Below are 23374 nucleotides of genomic sequence, written 5' to 3' on the forward strand. Positions count from 1 at the left end.
TAATGAGGCAGACTACAGTATCTGTTAAGAGTTTTTAAGTTGAGACATTATAAATGTAACATGTGGAGATAGGTCTCTAAATTGTAGTTCCTTAAGGGCAGTTGTTGGTTTTCTTTATAAATTGTGTCTTTGGCACTTAGAATGGTGTGTGGGACATGGCATGCAGTGAATATATTGAATGGCTAAATTTACTTTCTGAAATGAGAACTATGTATTATATACTATATGTGTTTATATATATGTATTTATATATAACCAGCAATAATGGCTTTACAATGGCCTCTAATGTCAGCCAACAAATTTCTTTTTCTTAAGGACTTAGAATAACTTGTAGCCAAAAGAATAGGTCTAATCTAAATCTTCTTCCAGAAGAATCTTCTTTCAGAGGCAGGAATCCTTTTCAATTATGCTTCTCTAGACTGTCTTAGAATGTCACCTTCTTGCTTGAGGGAACCCCCCCCCTTTTAACCTAATGTAGTCTTTTGTCTTTGAATCTGCACTTACTTATAGTATATTAAGTTGCCTTACCACTGTGCTACATAAGACTGCCTGCCTGTTTTGTAGGTTTATGGAAATGACAAGTGTGACCTTGCACTTCTGCAGTCTTCAACATTAGCCAATTTCTGACACAAACTGATCTCTGATTGTTGAGGTGATGGGAGAACTCCTTTTGTGGGAAAAGTCACTTTTTCTTAAGCATCCTGTATAATATCTTTAAACCTCTCAGTAGCTTCGAAACAGTAGTTTTAGCATTATTATTTAATCATTTCATGATTATTATTATCTGGAACATAATGTTATCTTTGATTTCTACTGTAGTTTGCAGGTGGAATTGTCGAACCTAATACATAGTTCCTAAAATTCCAGTTTTGATGGTCCTATATTATACTTTAAGCCTAAACATCTTGAAAATTTATTTTAAATGGTGCCTTAATATTATAATTGCCTAAAACTTGGTGGGTTTTAGAATTATTGTCTATGTTGATATCTCCGAGATCATCAGTATAGTAACTATGTCAAATTAGCAAATTTATTTCCTTTTCTTATGTGTCTTGCAGTAACTTGTCCATGTTTAAGAGCTGCCAAATGCTCTTTGAGCATTTTGTTATATTAAAGTAGTATTTGCATTTACACCTTTGGCAGAAAGCAATCTAAATTTGGAGATAGGCTACACGTGTTTCTTATTCTTTTAATGTAACACTGTCTAAATAGTGTTGCTAGGCTAAAGAGATGACATCTATGAGCTTCTAGAATCTAGTTGCCTAAGGATAAACTGAGTTTGACTTCATTAGTGCACAAATGATAGGTTTGTGTAGAGTTATTATAGCATTAATCAATTTGATGGATTGGAAAAATGACAGAACTGAAGCAGCGTGTAATATTAGTGCCTATTATTCTACAAATTATGTCTTCACCTACATTCATATGCCAGAGGAGTCATGTTGTACATTAAAAATGCAGAACTTAAAAAAAAACCAACAGAGGGCACCTCTTTTCATGGCCCTTCTCTTATCCTCTTAGATTAGATCATCAAGAAATAGACTTTGAATCTAGACTTGTATATTAGGTCATAGCACTTTCATACTGTAAATACCCTGAATTGAATAGGATAGATTGATCATCTGCTATCAGAATGACTTATCCTCCAACTGGATACAAAAGAGTATATTGCAAGCAATATATAGTCTTTCAGACATGCTGGGGGTATACATATATAAATTAACTAGCAGTCATTTTACTAAAAATTATATAGTAGTAACATATTTATTGTATTATTATTGAAGCTTAAAAAATAGGCCTAGAGACAATTAAAAGGAAGGAGACAGTATTTCCTGAAATCAATATGTAGTTTTTACTGCTTTGCATTTGTACTAGCACACATTTAAACTTATTTTTGTAATAAAAACAACTTGTACTTACTTGTAGATTACTTAAACCATGGAATAAAACAACATTTGTAAGTCATAGTCCCAGTTTTGTAATTGCTAGTGTTGGGGAATCTGCCCATATTTTTGAAGATAATCTTTTTTCTGATACTGTTTTCAAATAAAGCAGATGTTTTAATGTGGAAAAAAAAGGAATGAGAAATATGTGTGTTTTAGGTTGTGGGTGTTGCTTTTTCATGTATGCATTTCCAATAATTTATGTTATTTATTTTGTCTTATGACTTTCAAAAGTCAAAGAGTATGTGTCCCCTCTTTTTAATTTTACTTTGTCTCCTTAACATAAATACTTTTAAGAATATTGAAAGTTTCTTTGAAAAATTTAAGAATTTACTTACTTGGATAAAAGATTTTAAAGAGTGAATTAATATAGGTCACTGAGAGTATCTTAGAGTAAGTTACTGTTTTGGCATAGAAAGTATTGGTAGTTTTCTGTATCCGAAATGAATTAATTTATGAAAGGTAGGCAATTTTAATTTGTAATTCTTGCAATAAAGATATTAGCCTTAAGTGATGATTAGATAAAATATTAAATGTTAATTCAGATTTCACATTTTGGCATATATTATAATTTAAATTCCATCTTTAGTTTGAGCAGTTGAGAAGCAAAGATATTAATAAATAACTTAAGGAGTATAGAAATTTTCACATTCTAGGAATTTACCTCCTAGAAAAAGAGATAAGAAATCAACGATATGATAGAGTAGAAAATATATGGCATAAGACAAGTACAAACTGCTATGGACTAGTATAGATAAAGGAGAAATTAGATTCATTATAAAAACCTTCTTGATGGAAGTGGCATTTAAACTTGGTCTTAAAAAGGTGTAGGATTTGGTTATGTGGCTATAAAGGAGTATTCCAGGGGGGATAATTTCAGCAAAATCACAAAGTTGAGAAAATATTAAGTGTGTGTGTGAAATTTGTTATACTCTGGTTGATAAAAAGATCTTTTTGTTAGGGAGGTAGGTCCTCAGGGATCCCTAGCCTCTCCTCACTAATTCTTGTGTATTCTTTTCCCCCAGTTTTTCCCTTGGTCAACAAAGATAAGTTTTATCAGGAGAGAGGAGTGTTTTTCCTTGTTGTTGAGTATATAATGTCTGGTTCCATGCTCTGAATAAATCGTTATTTAATTAGACCAGTATTCTCCAAATTAGTGTGGAGTGTGTGTACCCTATAGTGTACAAGACAATCCTTTGAAGTACAGGAAGAAATTATCTATAAATTGGTAATGCATTTCTAACCCTAAAACTGGTGTTTTGAATCAAATGTATAGTTTTCATGAGATATTATTGTTGGACCACTCCTAAGCCTTATAGTTAAGACCCTTTTAACATGACAAAACACCCCAGTGTTCTGTTTTCTTTATCCTATGACTCTAACCTAGGGTTCACCATTTTTAAAAATTTCATGTCCCTATTAATAAAGTGTTTGCGCCTGTGGGCCCAAATACATTTAGAAATTAAATGATTGCTAATTCCTGAGTGTATGTATATATATGTGTGTGTGTGTGTGTGTGTGTGTGTGTGTGTGCATGTGTGTGTGTGTACCATATATAATATCAAGAAATTAGACCAAAAAATAAAATAGGAGGTTAAATAAATTGAGATCTTAAGTTCCAACAGTTTTTAGACAGCTGTTCAATATTTTTAAACTTGTATTGTTGGTTGTAGTATTAAAGTTGTCTGGTTAAAGTTTCTTTTGCTTTTTATGTTTTGCCTTGCAATATTTTTTTCTTCCCTTCTTCATTCCCAGCCTAAATGGGAATAATAATAAAAATGAACATTTATTCAGTCAGTATTTACTAATGCTAGGTTATGGGGATGAAATGGTAAGTAAAACTCAAGACATGAAAGCTGAATTCACAGTGCTTATTTTCTGGTGGTGGAGATAAACCATCACTCATATCGCAAAAATGTTGACTGAGATAAGTGGTACGAAGTGGTGTGTTTGTGTAAAGGGAGTATTTGGACCATTCAGGGAGGTCAGTGAAAACTTTGTGGGCATGGGACCAGCTACATAAATTTTAGTGCCCAGTGCAAGATGAAAATTTGAGACCTCTTGTTCAAAAAATTACTAAGACTTCCTAGGCTGAAAGTAGAACACTTTACAAGCATGGGACCCTTTTAAGTGTTGGTTCTGTGAACTGTGCAGGTTACGTATCCATGAACCTGGTTCTACCTGAAGAAGTAATGTTTGAGCTGAGATGTGATGAAACAAGAAGATTGCTCTAGGCAAAGAAAATAAGATAAATGAGTCTCAGGGCAGGAAGGATTGTGGTGTATTCAGAAATTGGATGAAGGCCAGCGTGGCTGGAGTGCAGGGAGTGGAGGGTTGTGGAGGGTTGAGGAGGGTGTGAGTGAGATGAAGTAGAAAGGGTGATGTGTAAAGCCAAGTAGAACTTGATAGATAGTGTCAAAGATTTTGGCCTTTATTTCAAGAACCACATATAATTACCAGTGTGTCTTAAGCATAAAGTTTACTTGTGGTGTGCTAATAATACTAGTAACTTGATTCTTGATAGTATTGGAAAACTTGCTCCCCCAACTGCCATTTCTTTATTTTCTTTTTAAAATATTTTTTTCAGTTGTAGATGGGCACAGTACCTTTATTTTATTTGTTTATTTTTTTATGTGGTGCCCGGGATTGAACCCAGTGCCTCATGCTCTACTGCTGAGCCACAGCCCAGCCCACTTCTACTTCTTACCAACCTCTTTTTCAGAAATTTTCAGCCTGATCTTCTGTGATTATTCTAAGCCTGTGCCTTCCCTAAGGCATGTTTGAAACAGCATTTCACATCAGGGAGTTCTTTTGGTAGTAGAAGTTGAAAATGGATAGGGTAGGTGAATCATGAAATTTTATTTACTATTAAAGTAGTTTTTAGTCTAAAACATTCTAGGTCAACTGAAGAAAAATTAATAAAAGATGAAAATGTTTTTTAATTATTTGAAAACAACTTTTCTTTTCAAAAATACTACAGATATTTTAAATATCTGTTGTCAGAACCATGATTAAAAAGTTTAAATTTCCCTTTTATACATGCTCAGGAGCCAAGGGGTGGGGATATTTACTTGCTTTACCTTGGGAAAGAGAGGAGGGGAAAGAAGTTGTCGTTTTCGACTTCATTTTTTGTTAATAGGTGCTCACAATAAAAGGCTTTAATTAGTATTATCCATACCAAGAGTAGGCTTTGTGTTTTGTGTGGATAAAATGTTTATGATTCATACTTCTGAAGACAGTTATAGAGTTTATTTTCTAGAATGACACCTTCATAAGGTGATTTGTAGATCCATTGCCAGGCCACCCAACTAGGGATTTTCACTTTTGGCACTCTTACAAAATAACATACTAGTGATTTCTTTTCCCATATCATGCTTTAAATGTAATTATTTAAGCTTGTACACATAGACAGTGCTCTAAAATCAGTGATATTGTATATTCTGAGAGCTTAATGGGTGAGATGGGCAGCTGGCCATTTTGTTCTTTAACATTTATTATCTATGATCCATGATACTCTAGAATTCCTAACTAGTAAAATAGCATGGTTATATAGATTTGTGTCAGTCTACTTGCCTTCTCTCTTTAAATGATAGTTTCCATTTATAAATAAAACACCAAATTTTTTGGTAGAGTTGCTTTCTAAAAATTTATTTTCAGTTATTTATGGGTGAAAACATGTTTATATCTTGGATCAAGCAAAACGTTTACCCCCTTTATCCTATTTTCCAGCTTTAGGTTCTTAGGAAGTAGCTTTTGGTATTTGTAGGCAGCTTCTTTAGTTTTATTTGCATTCATGTTGCAAAATTTATATTACTTTGATATATGTTGTTGGATTAGATTTGAAGAATTCATGGAGGTAGTGATGAAATTTTTTTTGTTGTTGTTCATATGAGAGCTTCTGTTACAAAATAGTGGGGTAGCTTCTTATTTATCATATCTAAGATGCTAAGTGTATCTTATTCCATTGTTTTGAAAATATTTATCCTTCTCTGTATATACACAAAATAGCTAAACAAAAATTAAAATTACCAGAGTATACAAAGTATATAAAGTTGACCCTATTAACAGAGATGATAAAATTAAACTGGGTAAAACTTTGAATAGCCAAAATGTTTAGGGAATGAAATGATAGCTACAGTCAAATATTCCTTTTCTTTCTTTTCACACACAATTAATGAATACCAACTGTATGCAAAGCAGGTACACTGTGCCTTACGCAGATACATAAGACACATGTATTGCCTCCAGGAACTTAGTTTTAATATTTATTCTTTGAAATTTTTATAAATTTCTATGCTTTATTGATTTAATGAGATTAATATAATGCATATAATTGAATCTTTGATGATTTAGGAACCTATAAAGAATTAACATCATTGTTTTGTTTCTAGTAGAGATGTAAATGGTAGAGGTATGCTGACCATACAATTTATCCTAAAAGGTTACTTTTGAGTAATTCGCTGATATCAGCTTGTTTTTGTTTCCGTGACTTTTATTTTAAAAACTGTGCTATACAGGTTAATTGGGTTCTTATTGAAATTTTACTTTGTTAAAATGTTTACAGTAAAATTAATATTTAGTTTCACTGCTTTTGGTTTGTATATTGAAGTCCAGTAACTTGTAATATTGTAGGTAACAGCATACAGAACTATGTATGGTCCACTTTTGCTTGACGATTTCACGGTATTATCGTTAAGTATGAACTTAATTTTGTATAGCTCAAATCAAGCCAAAAGTTAGATTTTTAGTATTTACTAATACTACTGTTTTTCTTTTTATTCTTAAACATAATAAAAGCAAATTAAAGGATTTCTGTTCTGTGCTTCCTCTTTAGTGAACAATAAAAAATGCTTTATATGTACAAATTTCTTTTAAAAAGCCATAATTATATATGAAAAATTATTTGTTGCTATGTCACAGATTGGATTAATATAAATACAATAAAAAGATACCTATTATTATCAAGTTGCATATATTTAATTTACTTTCTTGCTGAGGGCAAATGTAGTTACTGTATTAGAATCCGTGATTAAAAAAGAAAAAAGAATCAATGGTTTTGTTGTTTTGTGTTTTTTACAAAGAAGACTTCAACAATGATGTTCTTGTATAATAATCTTGTATATTCTGTCAGTGGAGTCATTGCTTCTTAAGTGCAGTTGATGAGACAAAATTCAAATCTAGTGCTTTTCCCCAGTACTGGTAGGTTACTGATATTTTCTTTGTAGCTGGAATCTTGGAATCTTCTCTAAATGAGAGACTAAGGGTCAAGGTCAGGCTTTACTTCAGGCCTAAAATTAGCTTTATTGGCTTTATTTCACATTGTAGGTGCTTCCTGCTTCACCACACAACTCTCCTTTAATTGTTTTTGTGGGATAGTGGTGGCAGAGTCAAAGCAATGAAATGTTCTAGATATAATAGGGTTCCTTTGTATTTTTAAATCTACCAGCTTAAAGGAAGAGATAGACAACCTGATACAGATATATTTGATTCATATAGTGTTGCTTGAAAATTCACTTTGTAAATTATCATAAATATTGTTTCACTATCTTTTTTTATAGTGAGTCAGACATCAATATCTTTTTATATGTTTGAGCAACATTTTGGGTGTAAATGTTTAAAGGAAGGTAAAGGAATTTATTTTTCAGATTCATTTTTGATTGGGCATGGTGTCTGCCTGTTTCTCCCCATAAAAAACAAAAACAAACTATCACCAAATAATAAGTAAGCATGCATTTAAAAGGATCTTGCCTACTTAGACAGGTACTATAGAATCTAAGATATATGATTAGGTGCCATATTATAAGGTAGTCTTAGTAATTGACTTTAATGCTGTAGGCCAATGAAAATACTTACTAATTTGGTAGATGATTGATATTTTGTTTGCCCTATGTGTCTAATTATCATTGCTTTGTTTCTTCAGCTACAGAACCTTGGCCAGAAAATGCTACATTATATCAGCAACTGAAAGGTAGGTTCTTAATCACAATTGAGTGATTTTTGTATCCAAATTTATTACAAAAAACAATCCTCACTAATGTAATTCAATACAAAGAGAACATGAAACGTAAAGGAGGGATTCTCTTGTATAATTTGTCTAGGAGGTTTTACCTAAACTTGTATCTGCCTGTGTAAACCAACTATTCATGGCCTATAAGGTCCTTGGTTTATTATTGACTCATTATATTGGCTGCTGTAGGCAATGTAAAATGATGTGGTTGCAGGAGCAGTTGGCAGATTTACTGCATCAATAGCTGAGACAGCAGTTTTTTGAAGTCCTGTGGTAAAGTGGGCTCTCAGTAAAAAGGAACTGTTAAAATGTATAGGCTAGGATGGTTCAGGCTCCCTTTAGCAGCTCTTCATATATCATCAGATCACATTATGGACCCCATTTGGGGCTCAGCAGCCTGCTACAGTTGTCAGAAGACTGCAAAGTAATGAAGACTAATAGGCAGCAGCCCTAGTCTTCTAAGCATGGAATTTTTATTGCAGCGAACTTGTCATCTTTCTTTTGTGTGACAGACCTAGACACACTGTGCAATATTAACTGCAAGCTGGTTTTATATGATTGCGAATGCTTTTACTTTTAACTAGAAAGATTTGAATAGATACTATTTTACTTAATTTTAATGAAAAGAAGGGGGATATTTCTTGAATACTTAGAAATGAATTTATTCTTAAAGGAGCTATTTTAATTACATATTGCTGATAAAATGAGATAAGTGATCATATAGTTTCAGAGGAAATAGTCCTATTTTTTTATTTATATAGTATAACAGTCAAAATTTTGATTACACAACATTGATATAGAATTTCATGTTCACTTCAATGTAGACTATACCTTTTCTTTTTAAAATAGGAATAGTTCTTAAAAATAAGAATATTATAAGTATTCTTTGCTTGTTTAGCAGTTAATTTTCAATGAGGTCTTTCCTTGTATTTCCACAGGGGAGCAAATTTTGCTTTCTGACAATGCAGCTTCTCTTGCTGTGCAGGTAAATATGTAAATAATATGTATTTTTAACCCTCTAAATGATTTGTGTAATTTGGAGTTGCAATTATTTTTTTCCCCTCAAGAAAATCTAATATTAAATACTTAAAATTTTTCTGTGTGATTTACTCTTATCAGTATATCATTGCTTCCCTGTGAAGTGTCATTTTACTATATAATATTAATCAGTTAATTGTTGTTCAGATATAAAATAAAAATCTTCATTACTTGTTCTTTTACACAAAGTCATTGTTAAGTGTTAGTCACATTCTGTGTCTTAAGCAGTTGTTTTGCTTTGGATTAGATACGATTGTATTGATTATTTGGGGATAGAATTTTATTTTGGAACAGAATTATTTTCTAATTTATTTGTAAAGATTTATTTACTACATATTTTTAAGCATCATTCTGCTCTTTGTACTCATTTTAGCCTTAATCTGTTTGGTAATCTTAAAATAGACATGTTCCTTTGTAGCTGCTCCATATGTATTTATTGATTACATGTGTGTTTATTATCCCCAAACCACTTATTGAATTCAGTAGCTCTTCAGGTTGTATAATCACAGTTTTGTAATCCAAAAAAGATTAGTGGCTCTGTAAACTTTGAACTATAGGAAGATTAAAATACTTGGGGGATTATTTACTTAATAAAAAGAATTATCTGTGTAGATTATAGAATTATAGTTGTAAAAACATTTTACACATTTAGCTTTTATCTACTTAGTTTATATAGTTTGAATAACAAAGAGGATTTTATTGTGTAACACCTAAAAGATAACTCAAAGGGAAATCTTAAGAGGTGACGTTTATTGGAAGTGAGACTGAGCCTCCTTGAGCACAGAAAGAAAGGGTAGGAAAGTAACTTTCAAAGCTTTTCTTGTGTTCTAGACATAATGCTAAACACTGATTTTTAGGTTATCTCTTTTATATTTTTTATTCAACTTCATATCCTTTAGGCTTAATAACAGTGTCATTCAGTATGACATTATAACAGTATGGCATTCAGTACATCTTTGTTTTAAGGCAGGGAAGGAAGGGAAAGATGGAGAGAAATGTGGCTGGACAGTATTAGTATAATTATCTTTTAACTTTCTTTTTGATTTGTTTTATATATATATATATATTTTTTTTACCAGGAATATGCATTGTCTTTTGTTACTAATATTATAGCTAGTTTTTATGTTAACTTTTTAAAAAAAAATTGTAGTTGTAGATGGAAAGAGGTGCTAAGGATCGAACCCAGTGCCTCATGCATGCTAGGCAAATGCTCTGCCACTGAGCTACAGCCCCATCCCTTATGTTAACTTTTGATTTTGATAAAAATCTTTTCCCCTGTGACTATTGCCCTTAGTTTTGCTTTCCTTCCCTCATCTACAGAATTACAGATGTTATAGTGCTGCTTATTTTTTTTTTTTTAGTGCTGCTTATTACCCCCACCCTTTTTTTGTTGTTGTGAGAGATGGAATTTCAAGTTGAACTCTCATGTGCAATAACAGTTGCCTATCATATAGAATGTACTCAGTGAATGTTTGTTGTGTGAATGGTTTCTAAGTGTGGTGAAAGCAGTCTTGCTTAATAAGTGACAGCACAAATAATTATTTGATGTGTATAAAATAGTATTTTCAATGTTTATGTTTTTGAAAAGCTTTTGGGAAGTGAATATTTTAGTTGAAACACTGATTCTTAACCCTTTATCAGTTGCCATTTTGAGGATAACTCTTTCAGGATTTAACAAAAGTTATAGAACATTTTCCCAGAAAACACCCCACTGCACACATAGAAATAAAAATATACCCAGGCTATTCTGCATGTGGTTTCACAGGTTTATGATCTCCCTCCTCAAGCTATCTGGGAATCTGTATGAAGAGCCCTAAAACTAATAGTAATTTAGGAAGAACTAAAGTAATTTTTACCCAAAGGAAGGCATTGTAGGTAGGAATAGACTAATCATGTTTCTCAACTGGGGAGCTTTTTAACCCCCACAAAAGGTTGCTGCTAACCGTCCTACGGTGCACAACCCCGAATGTAAATAGTGTCAAGGTTGAAGAGCCCTAGAATAGATATTTTAACCAGTTTCTAGTACAAAGCAAGATATAAGTATATTATCACTTTTAAAAATTAACATTTTAGGGGCTGGGGTTGTGGCTCAGCAGTAGAATGCTTGCCTTGTATGTGTGCAGTACTGGGTTTGATCCTTAGCACTAAATAAATAAATAAATAAATTGTGCTATGTACAATTAAACTTTTTTTAAATTAACATTTTAATATTCTAGGGAAGGGGAGGAAAAAAGACATCTAGTATGTACTTCATCAATTGTATTTTTGTAGTTCTTATTAATTTGTTTTATTATAGTTTCTCTAATTGTTGCAATTAAAAATAAAACAGAAAAAGGATCTTTTAAAATGCAGAATTTTGCTTAACCATTTCTTTTTTTTATCCTACATATGTCACTTAGATGATAAATTAACCAGCATATATTAAAATTCTTAGTTTTCTTCAATATTCTTTGGCTTGACAGCTGATAGTAGCCATGACTATAAATGTGACTTTTCCACATATCTGATGTAAACTTTATAGAGCAATTTTCTTCTATATAGTGGATCAGCATCCGTTTAGAAGAATCATTTAAAGGCTTCTTGCTTGATGTATAAAGCTGATAAACACAATATGACAGGTATCCATAAACTGAATATTTTCTATAAGATACCAAATATCAAACAGATATTTTAATAGTCTGCAAGTTAAGCCAGGGAATTTAAATTTTATTTCCCTCCTAGACTTGGTATTTATTATATCCCTGAAGCTAAATGCTTAGCTTTTTTTTAGTTAAAGGAACTTTTATGTTTTCAGTTTAAAAGAAAAAAAAAAATCTTTTCCCCTATGACTATTGCCCTTAGTTTTGCTTTCCTTCCCTCATCTACAAAGTATTGATTTTATCTGAAATGTTATTTGGTCATGTCACCTTGTATACTGAATATAGTGAAGTATTATATAGTATGTTCCTATGGCTTCTGTGAGCTATGTGCATGTTTGTATGTATGTGTAATACTGCATACATGCACATACAAGAAAAAAAGAACAAGAAGTTTTCTGTTCTATAATAATTTGACTTTGAAGCTTATATTGATTGGGAAAATAACTTTGATAATAATTTTCCATTACTCCGTCTCTTAACAGAAGATTTTAAAAATATTTAAAGTATCCCTATTTAAAAAAAATAAAAGAAACAGGTGAAGTTAATTTTAATAATGTATTTTATTTAACCCATTTCATCAAAATAATATTTTATCATGTAATCAATACAGTGTTTATATTTTACATTTTTTCATATAAAGTTCAAAATCTGATGTTATTTTATGCTATGGCACATGTGCATCCTTAGGCACATTGCAAGTGCTTAGTAGCCTTATGTAGCCGATGACTCTTGTATTAAAGAGTGCAGGTGTAAAGAGCAAATACAGGTGAACTTTGTAAGTTTTCTACAAAAAAGGCTTTTTAAGAACTTTTGAAGTCTGTATTTGCTTTTATAGCAGATTCCACAAATGGAATGTAGGCAATTAGTTTCTTTTCCAAATACAGCTGACCGTAAATAGGACTGTTTATTTCAAGTTTCCTAATCTGTAAAATGGAGATATAGTAGATGCTGTCCCATTGGGTTATGAGGATTGAATACGTAATGTGTAAAACACTTGGAAAAATGCTTGGTGTATTGTAAATACAAAAGAATGTAGGTCATTATTTCCTTTTCTCCTGATTCTTCGACAGAAAAACACATAATGAATTTCAGCAAGAGGAATAGAACTTGTGGGCTTGACAATTCCTAAAAAAACACTAAAGTAATTGAGAGTAAATGTCATATATAAGATTTCTAGGGGACATATTTGTATTTGTATGAGCATTAAAATTTTTGTAATCATTCTTTTATGCCATACCTTAACGATGTTAATATTGAATGCTTTAATTCAAATAGCATGTTATTTTAATAATATTGAATAAGGTTTGGTTTTAAAATTTAATATTTACTAAATGCTTTTATTGTAAAATGCTCTCTATGGAGATCATTTATATAGAGTATTGCATCTAATCCTTACCAACATCCTACTGTAGAGTTGCATTCTTAATCTCATTTTAAAGATGTGGAAACTAAAACTCAGAGGTGCTCTGCCTAAGGCCATAGGAGTCCACAAATTGTGGAGGTAAACAGAAAATAACAGCATTGGTGAATGCTACATGTACTTATTACTGTGTTGAGCACCTAAAGTTCTTGTTAATTTATTTAATCCTTACAACAACTGTATGAAGTAGGGTGGTATATAGTATAAGTATCATGGATAATCCTCTCTTATAGCAATCTTAGGATTTAGGTATTTTTATTATTCCAATTTCCCCACACATTAGGAAAGTAAGGTGGAGAGGTGAAATGATTTGCCCAAAGTTATATGGGCTGTACTTGGCAGAACTGAAATGCAAAGCTAGGGAGTCTGAGTTGACAGCCCACACACACAACACTTTGATGCATATTAGACTAGTCCAGTGGTGAAGATCTTTGGATTTTTACCCAATAATAAGTGAACATTTAATCACATTATTTTTGACATTTCCCAACAAATGTGTCTTAAATTTTATAGTTTTTATTAAAATATGAAAGATAACTTGTCTTAGCTTTTATATTTTTGAAATGAGATAAAGGTAGTCTTAACTATATTATGTTATTATGAAGCTCAAGTTGGGTAATAAAGGAGAAATTCTGTAGAAAGAAGTGAAAGCTATAGCAATGTAAGATGTGAATTAGTACCTACCTATTTTGACTAAAGATTTATGTACTTATTTTGTGAACATCGTTAATAAAATGTTACTTTCTAGTAAATTTGAAAAAGAATATCATGTAGTGTATAGGAAGCCAATTAAAACCTTTTTCTTTTTGATTGGCTGATCCAAATATTATAAAAATTTCAATGTATTTTTTAGACAATGTCTTAAACTGATGATCATTATAAGAATGCTACATGAAAAATATTTTTACTTCAAGAATAACATTTAAGGGGCTGGGGATGTGGCTCAAGCGGTAGTGTGCTCGCCTGGCGTGCTTGCGGCCCGGGTTCGATCCTCAGCACCACATACAAACAAAGATGTTGTGTCCGCCGAGAACTAAAAAATAAATATTAAAAAAAAATTCTCTCTCTCTCTCTCTCTCTCCCACTCTCTCTTTAAAAAAAAAAAAAAAGAATAACATTTAAGCTCAGAATGAAGTGAATATCCCTGTTATATTTAATATTTTTATTTTCCCTTATCCTTTTTGAATAAATACTCCATCTCTAAAAATGAAACATGACAACAGCAGGGAAAAACCCTACTTGGTGTTGAATGTGTTACATCATTTTTAAAAAGTCAGCGTTTTTGAAGGCGCCATTAATGCTGTACTATAACACTTAAATGTCAGGTTGGCTGATAAATATTTAGCTGACCCTTGCTTTTCCCTTTTAGCAAGTGATGCTTTTTAGGTGGACATGTTAATTAGTGGTTAAATGGTATTCTAATGTAGTGTTTGGGGATGAGCAGAGGAAGGAGTATCTCTCCTTTGGGCCTGCAGGTCGGTTGTTGCATTGGAGAAATAACTGTGAGTATGAAAATAAGCTGCTCTCAACTTGTCAAGTCATTCAGATGGTCACAATAGACAGCCTACCTGAAAATTTTAGAGGAAAAGATTTTTGAGTTTTCAATTCAGTTATGTACAATTTTCCTTTAAAAAAAAAGTTGTTCCGGGTTATATGTCATTTGAAGGGTCAGTTTAAACCTGATATAAATACAGGTAGGATGATGCCAATGGGTATATTTTAATAGAGAATTAACAGAATAGTGTTTTGTGGAAATTATTTAAAATATTGATAGAACTTCCTTAAAATTTCATAAACTGTAAAATTTTTAGGTTTTTAAGTTTATTCACTCTTTCACTTTGATCATCCTGTAAAATGAGACATCTGTGTTTATGTTCAGAGTTGGGAGGAGGAAAGGGAAACTAAGGAAAGAGAATTTAGTGAACATTTTTTAGATAGGGGACTTTAAAATCCTTTTTAGTGTTCTAAATGAACAAAGTGGAGGCTGCTATCACTGAATTTAAATTCATCTGATTAATTGTCCTATTTTATATTATTGTTTTTATACCAGAAGTATTAAAGCATTTTGATGGTTATGCTTCTAGCAATTGGCATGATTTAATTATATGAAATGTGATGTTTATAAAAAATAACAAAATCAGAATTTAGTAGGTTAAAAAAATCTCAGTATTAATATTAGTCTCTCAACACATTAACAAATGGTATATGTAAAACATTTAAACTTGTAGGATTTGAGGAAGTGAAGTATTTTATATTCAAAATAATGTAAGTATCATAATGTAAGAAATAGGTAGTTGAGTTGTCATTTTACTAATTAGTGAAATAATGCAAAATAGTTATACAGGGTAATAGTCTGCTAATATAAATATTTATTTAACTTAGCAAAAATACACATTCCTGTAATTCTGAAAGATTATAAGTTAGTATACAACTTGTATACTTTTAAAAAAAGTAAATAGCAAGCAGAATTTTAAAATTGGTTGCTGTTTTACAGAACAATAAAGACATAGTGGTAAGATGAAAAAAATACAATTCTGTTATTAAACATAAAAAGCCTAGAATTCTTCATTATTAGATATATAGTATGAACATAATCCATCTAGCAGCATTATATTCGAGCTGAAAATATACTTAAATTTGAGGCCATACACTACCCTGTGTGAGTGAAACATCTTTCATATAGTTCTAAGATGAAATTACCCTTGAATGAATAGCATCTTCATTTATCTTCAAACCTCTTCTGTGCATTTAGTGAATCCACTCTTTCAACATTCTACAAGAATCACATTATGTCATTATACCAGAGTACTTCTGCAGTGTGAAATAGATTGGTTTGGAAAATGAACCTGGCTTTGCTATAAATTACATTCACAGGTACAAAGGAATTTGTTATTTTGTTTAAAATAGTCACAAATATAATTAAGGTCTTAATTTATGTTAAACTACAAATATGGCTATTACTGTAACTGGATTAGGAACTTAATCTGTCACTTCAAGAATGATACCTAACACTTTTCATTTGTAACCTTAGATACATTATTTCAATTATAGGGTCTGCAGCTGTTTGATATAAAAACGAATTATTTTGTAGATAGATTTGTTCATGGTTTTTAATTTTAAAACATGCTTCTTCAGTAAGGTGGAAAATAATTCTTCAGTTGTCACAGATTTTCTTTTGTGTCTGGTGAAACAGGACATGAATTAAAATTCAGTATCGTTTTCATTTTTTACCCTAAGAATGGCATTGCATGCTTGACAAATGTCCTTAGTGAATTTTTACATAAAATATTTCAGATTAAATTATGAAATGAATAAAAGCTTTTTCCAAAAAGAAGAAAACCCGAGTTTAAGTATAGTTTTACCTGGTTGGCTGAAAATGGATTGTGTTCTTTCTAGAATTTGAGTGACTTTGTTAATGTGACTTACATACCTTAAATTCCATAGGATTGGTCAGTAAAGCATCCACTCTTAAAATTTTATTAAGGACAATTTCAAACATGTTGAATTATTTTAACACTTTTATTGGCACATTGTGCTGGTTTTATTTCTTATATGCAATTGAAGAGAATTGTTCTGTATTTAACTTGTAAGACATTTGTTCATTTGTTCTTGAAATAAAGAAGAAGAAAGAAGGGGCTGGGTGTTTAGCTCATTAGAGCACTTGCCTAGCATGCTTGAGGCCCTGGGTTCCCTCCCCTGCTCCAAAAAGAAAAGGAAAGAAGATAGTTGGTGTTGCTTATTGATAAATGATTCAATATTGAGTTTCTGTTAACCAAAATGAAATGACTAAATTTTGTGTCCCTACCATCTATTATTTAGCTTATCATAAGAATTAAATTTTTTTGTTGCTGCTATTTTTCTTAGTTGGTAATATTGTTTTAGTCTATAAATAACAATTTTAAAACATTCATTATAGAACTTAGGAAAAAATAATTTTTCTTTTAATCCCCAGTTCTTTGAGTGCCAGCTATGCCCCTGATAATTGTATTAGGGTCTTGGATTACAAGAATTATTCTATTTAAACATTGAGCTGCCATTTTTATTGTCTGCTCATACCCTGAGCTGCACTAAAATTGTCAGTATTTCAGTATTTAGAGTATCTTTCTTTTTTTTTCCCCTCCGGAGAGATATCCTGTGTTTGGGAGCTGAAAAGGGAGAGTGATAACTAGGATCTCTTCAGTTAATATGTACACTTAGGCTTAACCTTTGTCTTTTCCATGTGACACCTTACCCAGTTCCTTATTCTCTGCTTGGATCCTTGAATTAGGAATCTCTAATTATTTCTCCAAAGAATAAACCTCTGTCTCCTGCATAGATTAAGGGAGGGCTGATCACCTGTCGCTTAAACAAACCTTCATCCATCCTTATGTTTGTAGTCCCATGCCTTTCCTCTGCTTTTTGTGCTGCCTGGTGCCTCCAAGTTTGGAATCTTTGTTTCTGTTATGTGAATGTATTGATTTTTCTCCTCTGTAAGCTCTTAGGTTTCAGTTTCCTTTGCTCCAGTAAATCAGCTTTCCATCTTACAAAAATGGGTTGACTTGTCTGGTCTGCTTTTGTTTTTTCTCCCATTCTTTGTGTCTTTCTGGACTTATACCATTTCTACTCCTCCACTGTTATTTCAGTAGTTTTTTTTTTTTTTAAAGATTGCCAAGATTCCTTAATATAATTCAACTATAGACTGGGGTTGTGGCTCAGCGGTAGAGCACTCTCCTAGCAGGTTCGAGGCTCTGTGTTCAATCCTCAGCACCATATAAAAAAACAAATAATATCCCACTCTTTGGCTGACACTCAATGGACTTAAGTATTGTGTCCAACTACATCTAAAAAATAAATATTTTTTTAAAAAGAATTTAATTAGGGGTTGGGGATGTGGCTCAAGTGGTTGTGTGCTCTCCTGGCATGTGTGAGGTACTGGGTTCGATCCTCAGCACCACATTAAAAAAAAAAACAAAAAAACATTGGGTCCACCTTAAAAAAATATCTTAAAAAAGTAAAATTAAAAAAAGAATTTAATTAATTTATTAAATGTGTTAAAGCTTATTAAATTTCAGGGTCTTAAAAGTCAGATACTGTGTACATTCATGTGTGTGTATTTGTGTTTGTGTGTGTGTGTGTGTGTGTGTTTAAAACATTCCCTGCCGTGTCATAGGAACTTAGATTTGTATTTAAAAAATACAAACTATATAACTATATTTATTGACTGTAATTTTAATTAATTTTTTAGGTCTTAGTTTTTACATGTTAATTTGCTTGATCGTTTTGTCAGTTATTCAACAAATGAGTAACCCTATATTAGCTCTCTCTGAAATTAGGAATATTATGATGTTAAATGTGTCACCAGCATCAAAAGTTGATTACTAGGCTGGGGTTGTGGATCAGTGGTAGAGCGCCTGCCTTGCACATGTGAGATACTGGGTTCAATCCTGAGCACCACATAAAAATAAATAAATATATAAAGATACTATACCCATCTACAACTAAAAAAATTTTTTTTAAAGTTGATTACTTATTTTTATGCACTGTACCGTTATGAAGATTGTGTTTTAAATATTATGTAGTTTAATTACTTACAGGTGATGTCAGGCTTTCATACCAGGACCTCTTTTATGTGTTGATTATCATTGTTACAGACCCATGCTGTCCCATAGACATCTAGAAGTCATCACCACATCACACTGTGATGAAGGAAGAGTTTTGTATGTGTGCTAATACAGTAGCCAGTAGTCACAGGTTCCATTGAGCTCTTGAAATGTGGCTAGTTTGGGAAACTGACTTTATAATTTTATTCAGTTTTAATAAATTTAAATTTAACCTAAATAACAACATATAATTAGTGGTTACCATATTGAGCAGCATAGTTATAAAACATTATTCTGATAGGATGTGCTGTTTTCATTCAAATTATTTTATGTTGCCATTCATTTGAATTGGTTTGGAATAAACTATCCAACTAGAGAATGAGTTAAGTGAGTTATCCTAAGTTTGTTATAATTAGAGTGACATTTTTCTTTGGCTTTACTTAAGAATAAAAATATGCAGGTTGCTACTTGAAACTGAAAGTAAAAAATGTGTTATAGGCTGGTATATCAGGCCTATTATTTGGAGTTTTTTTTTTTTGTGTGTGTGTGAGTGTGTGTGTTGATAAGATTGCAAATAACAGCGAAGAATACTTAAAAATTAAATAAAATAAAAGAATAGAAAATAGTGAAAGGTGAAAGTACTGTTTTGGAACTTCTCAGATTTTTCTTCCATCCTAGGAGAGAAAAGAGAAATACTATTTAAGTCAAAGTTTGCTTTGTTTCAAAGTTTTTATATTATTGAAAACAGTCATGGTGATGTGTTTTTTTGCATTTTTAATGTTTGTATAAAAATGCTGTTTTTGTGCCATCAAACTTATTTGTGATGTGTGTGTGTGGGGGTGTGGGCGTGGGTGTCTCTGCCGCAGCCCGGCTGGCTGGGCAAAATAACGGGGGGGTGGGGGGGGGGTGGGGTGACGAACAACTTGTGTAGATTGATACAGCAGGAGTAGGAGCCCTTTATTGCAGGACAGGAGCAGTATTTATACATTCCACACAGCTTATCTAATTAGCATAAACTAGATACATCAGTCAACCAATAAGAAATCTCCACACTTAATGGCTCGCTGGTGTTACTTCACAAACCACTCCCTCTGGCATTTTGCCAGGCGCCATCCAGACTTGTTTACAGACTCTAACATGTCTCTGGCAAAATGCCAGGCACCATCCTGACTTCTTTACAGACTCTAACTTGTCTCCTCCTCCTCTTGTAGTGTTGGGGATTGAACCCAGGCTTTGCACATACTAGGCAAGTGTTCTGTCATTGAGCTCATCTCTGCCATTTTTTTCCCCTCTCAGTGAAGAGCTCTGCTTTTCATCATCAGTATAGATACATAAGTAATAGAAGGGAATCCATTTTTCTACTCCCTCTTCCTGCTGATCCAGCTTTTAAAATGAATTGTTCACATTTACTCTAATTCTTTTTAGTACGCCTTCCACATGATTTTGATGAGGTTTGAGAATCATTGTCCTAGCCTATAATAGGGGTCACAGTAAGCTATTACTATAATTTGGGATCAGAGGTAATAGAGTGAGAAGACTACTTGTTTACACTTAGAGGTAGAAGAATCAGACTTTTGATCAGGTGAGTTGGTGTTTAAACCTATGATTAGTAATTGTAGGTGAATAAATTAGGATTACACTATGGGTGACAGAAACCTAAAATATAGTAGCAGTGTAAAAAGAAGCTTATGTCTTTCTTTTATAAAATCAGGTAATCCAAGTTTAGGGACTCCTTTTCTCTTGTTGCCTCATCCTCAGCTTCTATTTCATGGTTCAGTTTCACTGCTGTACCTATAATCATTCTTTTCACATTTCAGTCAGCAGGGGGGGAAATGAAAACATATCCCCTTCTTTTAAAGAAACTTCCTAATGGTTATGCAGAACTTTTAGTCCCAATGACCAAAATTGAGACATTGACCACATTTCATTATAAAGTAGACTGGGAATACAGGTTTTTAACTTCAGGCACCATCTGTGTACAGATATAATTCACAGGTTCATCCACTATAGGGAAAGGGGAGAACATCTGTGAAGGGTAGAGGGGTTGATGGACAGATGGCTACAGTAAACTTTTGGGAGCATGTTTTGCCCATTAGTAAACAGTGTTGAATGATTATTTACAAGTACTGTACTCTCTTAGGTTAGTTGTGGGAAGTGGAGACTGTGGGGAGGGTAACAAATACAAAAAATTAAAACCTACTATTGGCTTTCTAAGAAATGTCACACAATTAGGGAGTCAGACATGTATATATAAGTTATAGATAAATGTAGCAATCAAACTAAGTAGTGAGGGTAATAGATTGAGACTCATAGGATTTATTTTTATAGGGAAACATTCTTTAGAGGACTAGAATTTTGGGAAGATGTATTTGAAGAAGGGAATTGACATAGTTTGGGGTAAATGGAGCTCTTTGTACAAGGCAGTAATCACTGTTCAGTACTCTTAACTACTTTTTGAGTCTTAAGACTGATTTTTGCCAGCATGGTAACACGCACCTGTAATCCCAGTGGCTTGGGAGGCTGAGGCAGGAGGATTGTGAGTTCAAAGCCAGTCTCAGCAAAAATGAGGCACTGTCTCTAAATAAAATACAAAATAGGATTGGGGATGTGGCTCAATGGTCTAGTGCCCCTGAGTTCAATCCCCAGTACCCCCAACCCCCCCCCCCAAAAAAAAAGACTGATTTTTGATCCAGAACTAACGAATTTTATTAACTCTTATGAGAAATCTCTATTGGGTGATAGTAAGGTGTTCTGTTCATAATCTTAATATGTGGTAAGTAATAGCCTTGTTAATTTATTAATTTATCTTTTTAAAATATTTATTTTCAGTTTTCGGTGGACACAATATCTTTATTTTTATGTGGTGCTGAGGATCAAACCCAGCGCCCCACACATGCTAGGTGAGCGCATTACCACTTGAGCCACATCCACAGCCCTAATTTATCTTAAATTACATTTGACTGCTATTTATAATAGTTTCCTCAGTTTAAAAGAAGATGAAAGGTTTGTTTTCTAACTTGTATGTGGTAATAGAACCATCATAATGTATGATGCTCCAGTTGAATAATTAAACTGTTTCATAGAGAACATAGATAAGTTTTATGTGTGGAGATAAAGAAGCCAAAAAGTCACAGGAGAGAAAACAAGGGGAGTAAACTTTGATTATTATAAAAAATAGTGGATTTGGTAAAGTGCACTGGTGTCTTAACAGGTAAAAATGAATCAGTATTCTGTAGTAATGTGATTTTGTATTTTTTACATTATATTATAATGTGTACATTTATTCTTTATCATAAAATATTCTCAAAAGCATGAGTTTTAAAATTGTACAATACTCTGTGGTTTAGAATTACTGTAATGATTTACCTGTACTTTTATAAAGACATTTAAATTGCTTGTAAAATTTTTGTTCCTATAAACCAAGTGAAAATAAACAGTTTAAACCTTTAAAAAGTGAATTAGTGACCACAGAACTACGTAGTTAGGATTTTGAATATTACTGGAAAGAATGTTGAAGTAGCAGATGAGAGAGATAATGGTCCTGCAGAGAGTAGTGGAATTAAGCAATCAGTATCTTATAAAATTTGGACTTCAATAATCTATTAAAGAAAATTAAAGCAAAGTTTAAGATTGTTTACTTACCTAAACTAATATAGTAAACAAGTAGGGATATTTATGTGCTTCCTTAAGTATATATATTTTAAGTTAGTTAGACTTTATCTATTTATTATACCAGTGATTGAACCCATGGGTGCTTTACCACTGAGCCACATTCTCAGTCCTTTTTACCTTTGTTGTTTTGAGACAGAGTTCCACTTAGTTGCTGAGGCTGGCCGAAGCCTCCTAGGATAACAGGTGTGCCCCACCACATCTAGCAGTTTCATGTATTTATTAATGTCTAAGTCATATTGACTTTTTATTAGTGAAATGATATTTTTGTTTGGAAAACAAATCCTTAACTTTTTTTTTTTAAAAGAGAGAGAGAGAAAGAGAATTTTTTTTTAATATTTATTTTTTAGTTTTTGGCGGACACAACATCTTTGTTTGTATGTGGTGCTGAGGATCGAACCCGGGCCGCACACCAGGCGAACACGCTACCGCTTGAGCCATATCCCCAGCCCACAAATCCTTAACTTTAAAACGGTTTATTCTTTTCCAGTAGAGTGTTGCTGTATGGACTATTAAGTTTATGAAATAAATAAAAAGTTTTGTTCAAATATAAGTATACTTTCACTAGACTTAACTGTATTTCTTCTTATTTATAGGCCTTTTTGCAGATGTGTAATCTGCCTGTCAAAGTGGTTTATAGGGCAAATGCAGAATATATGTCTCCATCTGGTAAGTATGATTTTTTTTTCCTTCTCTGTTTACATTCTGGATTGATAAAATTATAATTTGTGTCGATGTTAAAAATGCTTGATTTTTTTTGTTGTTGTTCTTGTTGTTTACTTTTGAAGAATTTTCACATTGTTTTGTAAAGTAATAATTGCAATCTTAACAATCTTGGAATCAGTCTGTCTACAGATTTCAACTCTGATCAGAGATGGTTACTGATGTTATGAAAATTATTTTAAATAAGTAAATATTAAGGAAATACATAATCTCAGATTTTCCTAGTTTTACTTACACAGGACAAATTCTAATATTAAACAAATTCTAATATTAATGAATCTCTTTATTATTGAACACACTTGTCTAAATTATCTTGTCGCATAATATTAGGGAGAAGAAGGAATATCATGGAATAA

At 32.3% G+C, this 23374-nt stretch overlaps 1 protein-coding gene across 1 annotated transcript in view; it reads left to right on the plus strand.

Moving 5' to 3' along the window:
• Positions 1-23374, plus strand: part of Mtx2 (metaxin 2) — a 54926-nt gene that overhangs the window by 16573 nt on the left and 14979 nt on the right. Inside the window, exons 2-4 of the mRNA XM_046447521.2 lie at positions 7864-7911; positions 8889-8935; positions 22892-22964. Coding sequence (XP_046303477.1) covers positions 7864-7911; positions 8889-8935; positions 22892-22964 — 168 coding nt within the window. The remainder of the gene's footprint in view (positions 1-7863; positions 7912-8888; positions 8936-22891; positions 22965-23374) is intronic.

This window comes from Marmota monax, unplaced genomic scaffold, assembly GCF_021218885.2.
Source record: "Marmota monax isolate L192 unplaced genomic scaffold, Marmota_monax_Labrador192_F-V1.1 WCK01_AAM20220418_F8-fsc00007, whole genome shotgun sequence".
Classification (NCBI taxonomy): Eukaryota; Metazoa; Chordata; class Mammalia; order Rodentia; family Sciuridae; genus Marmota; species Marmota monax.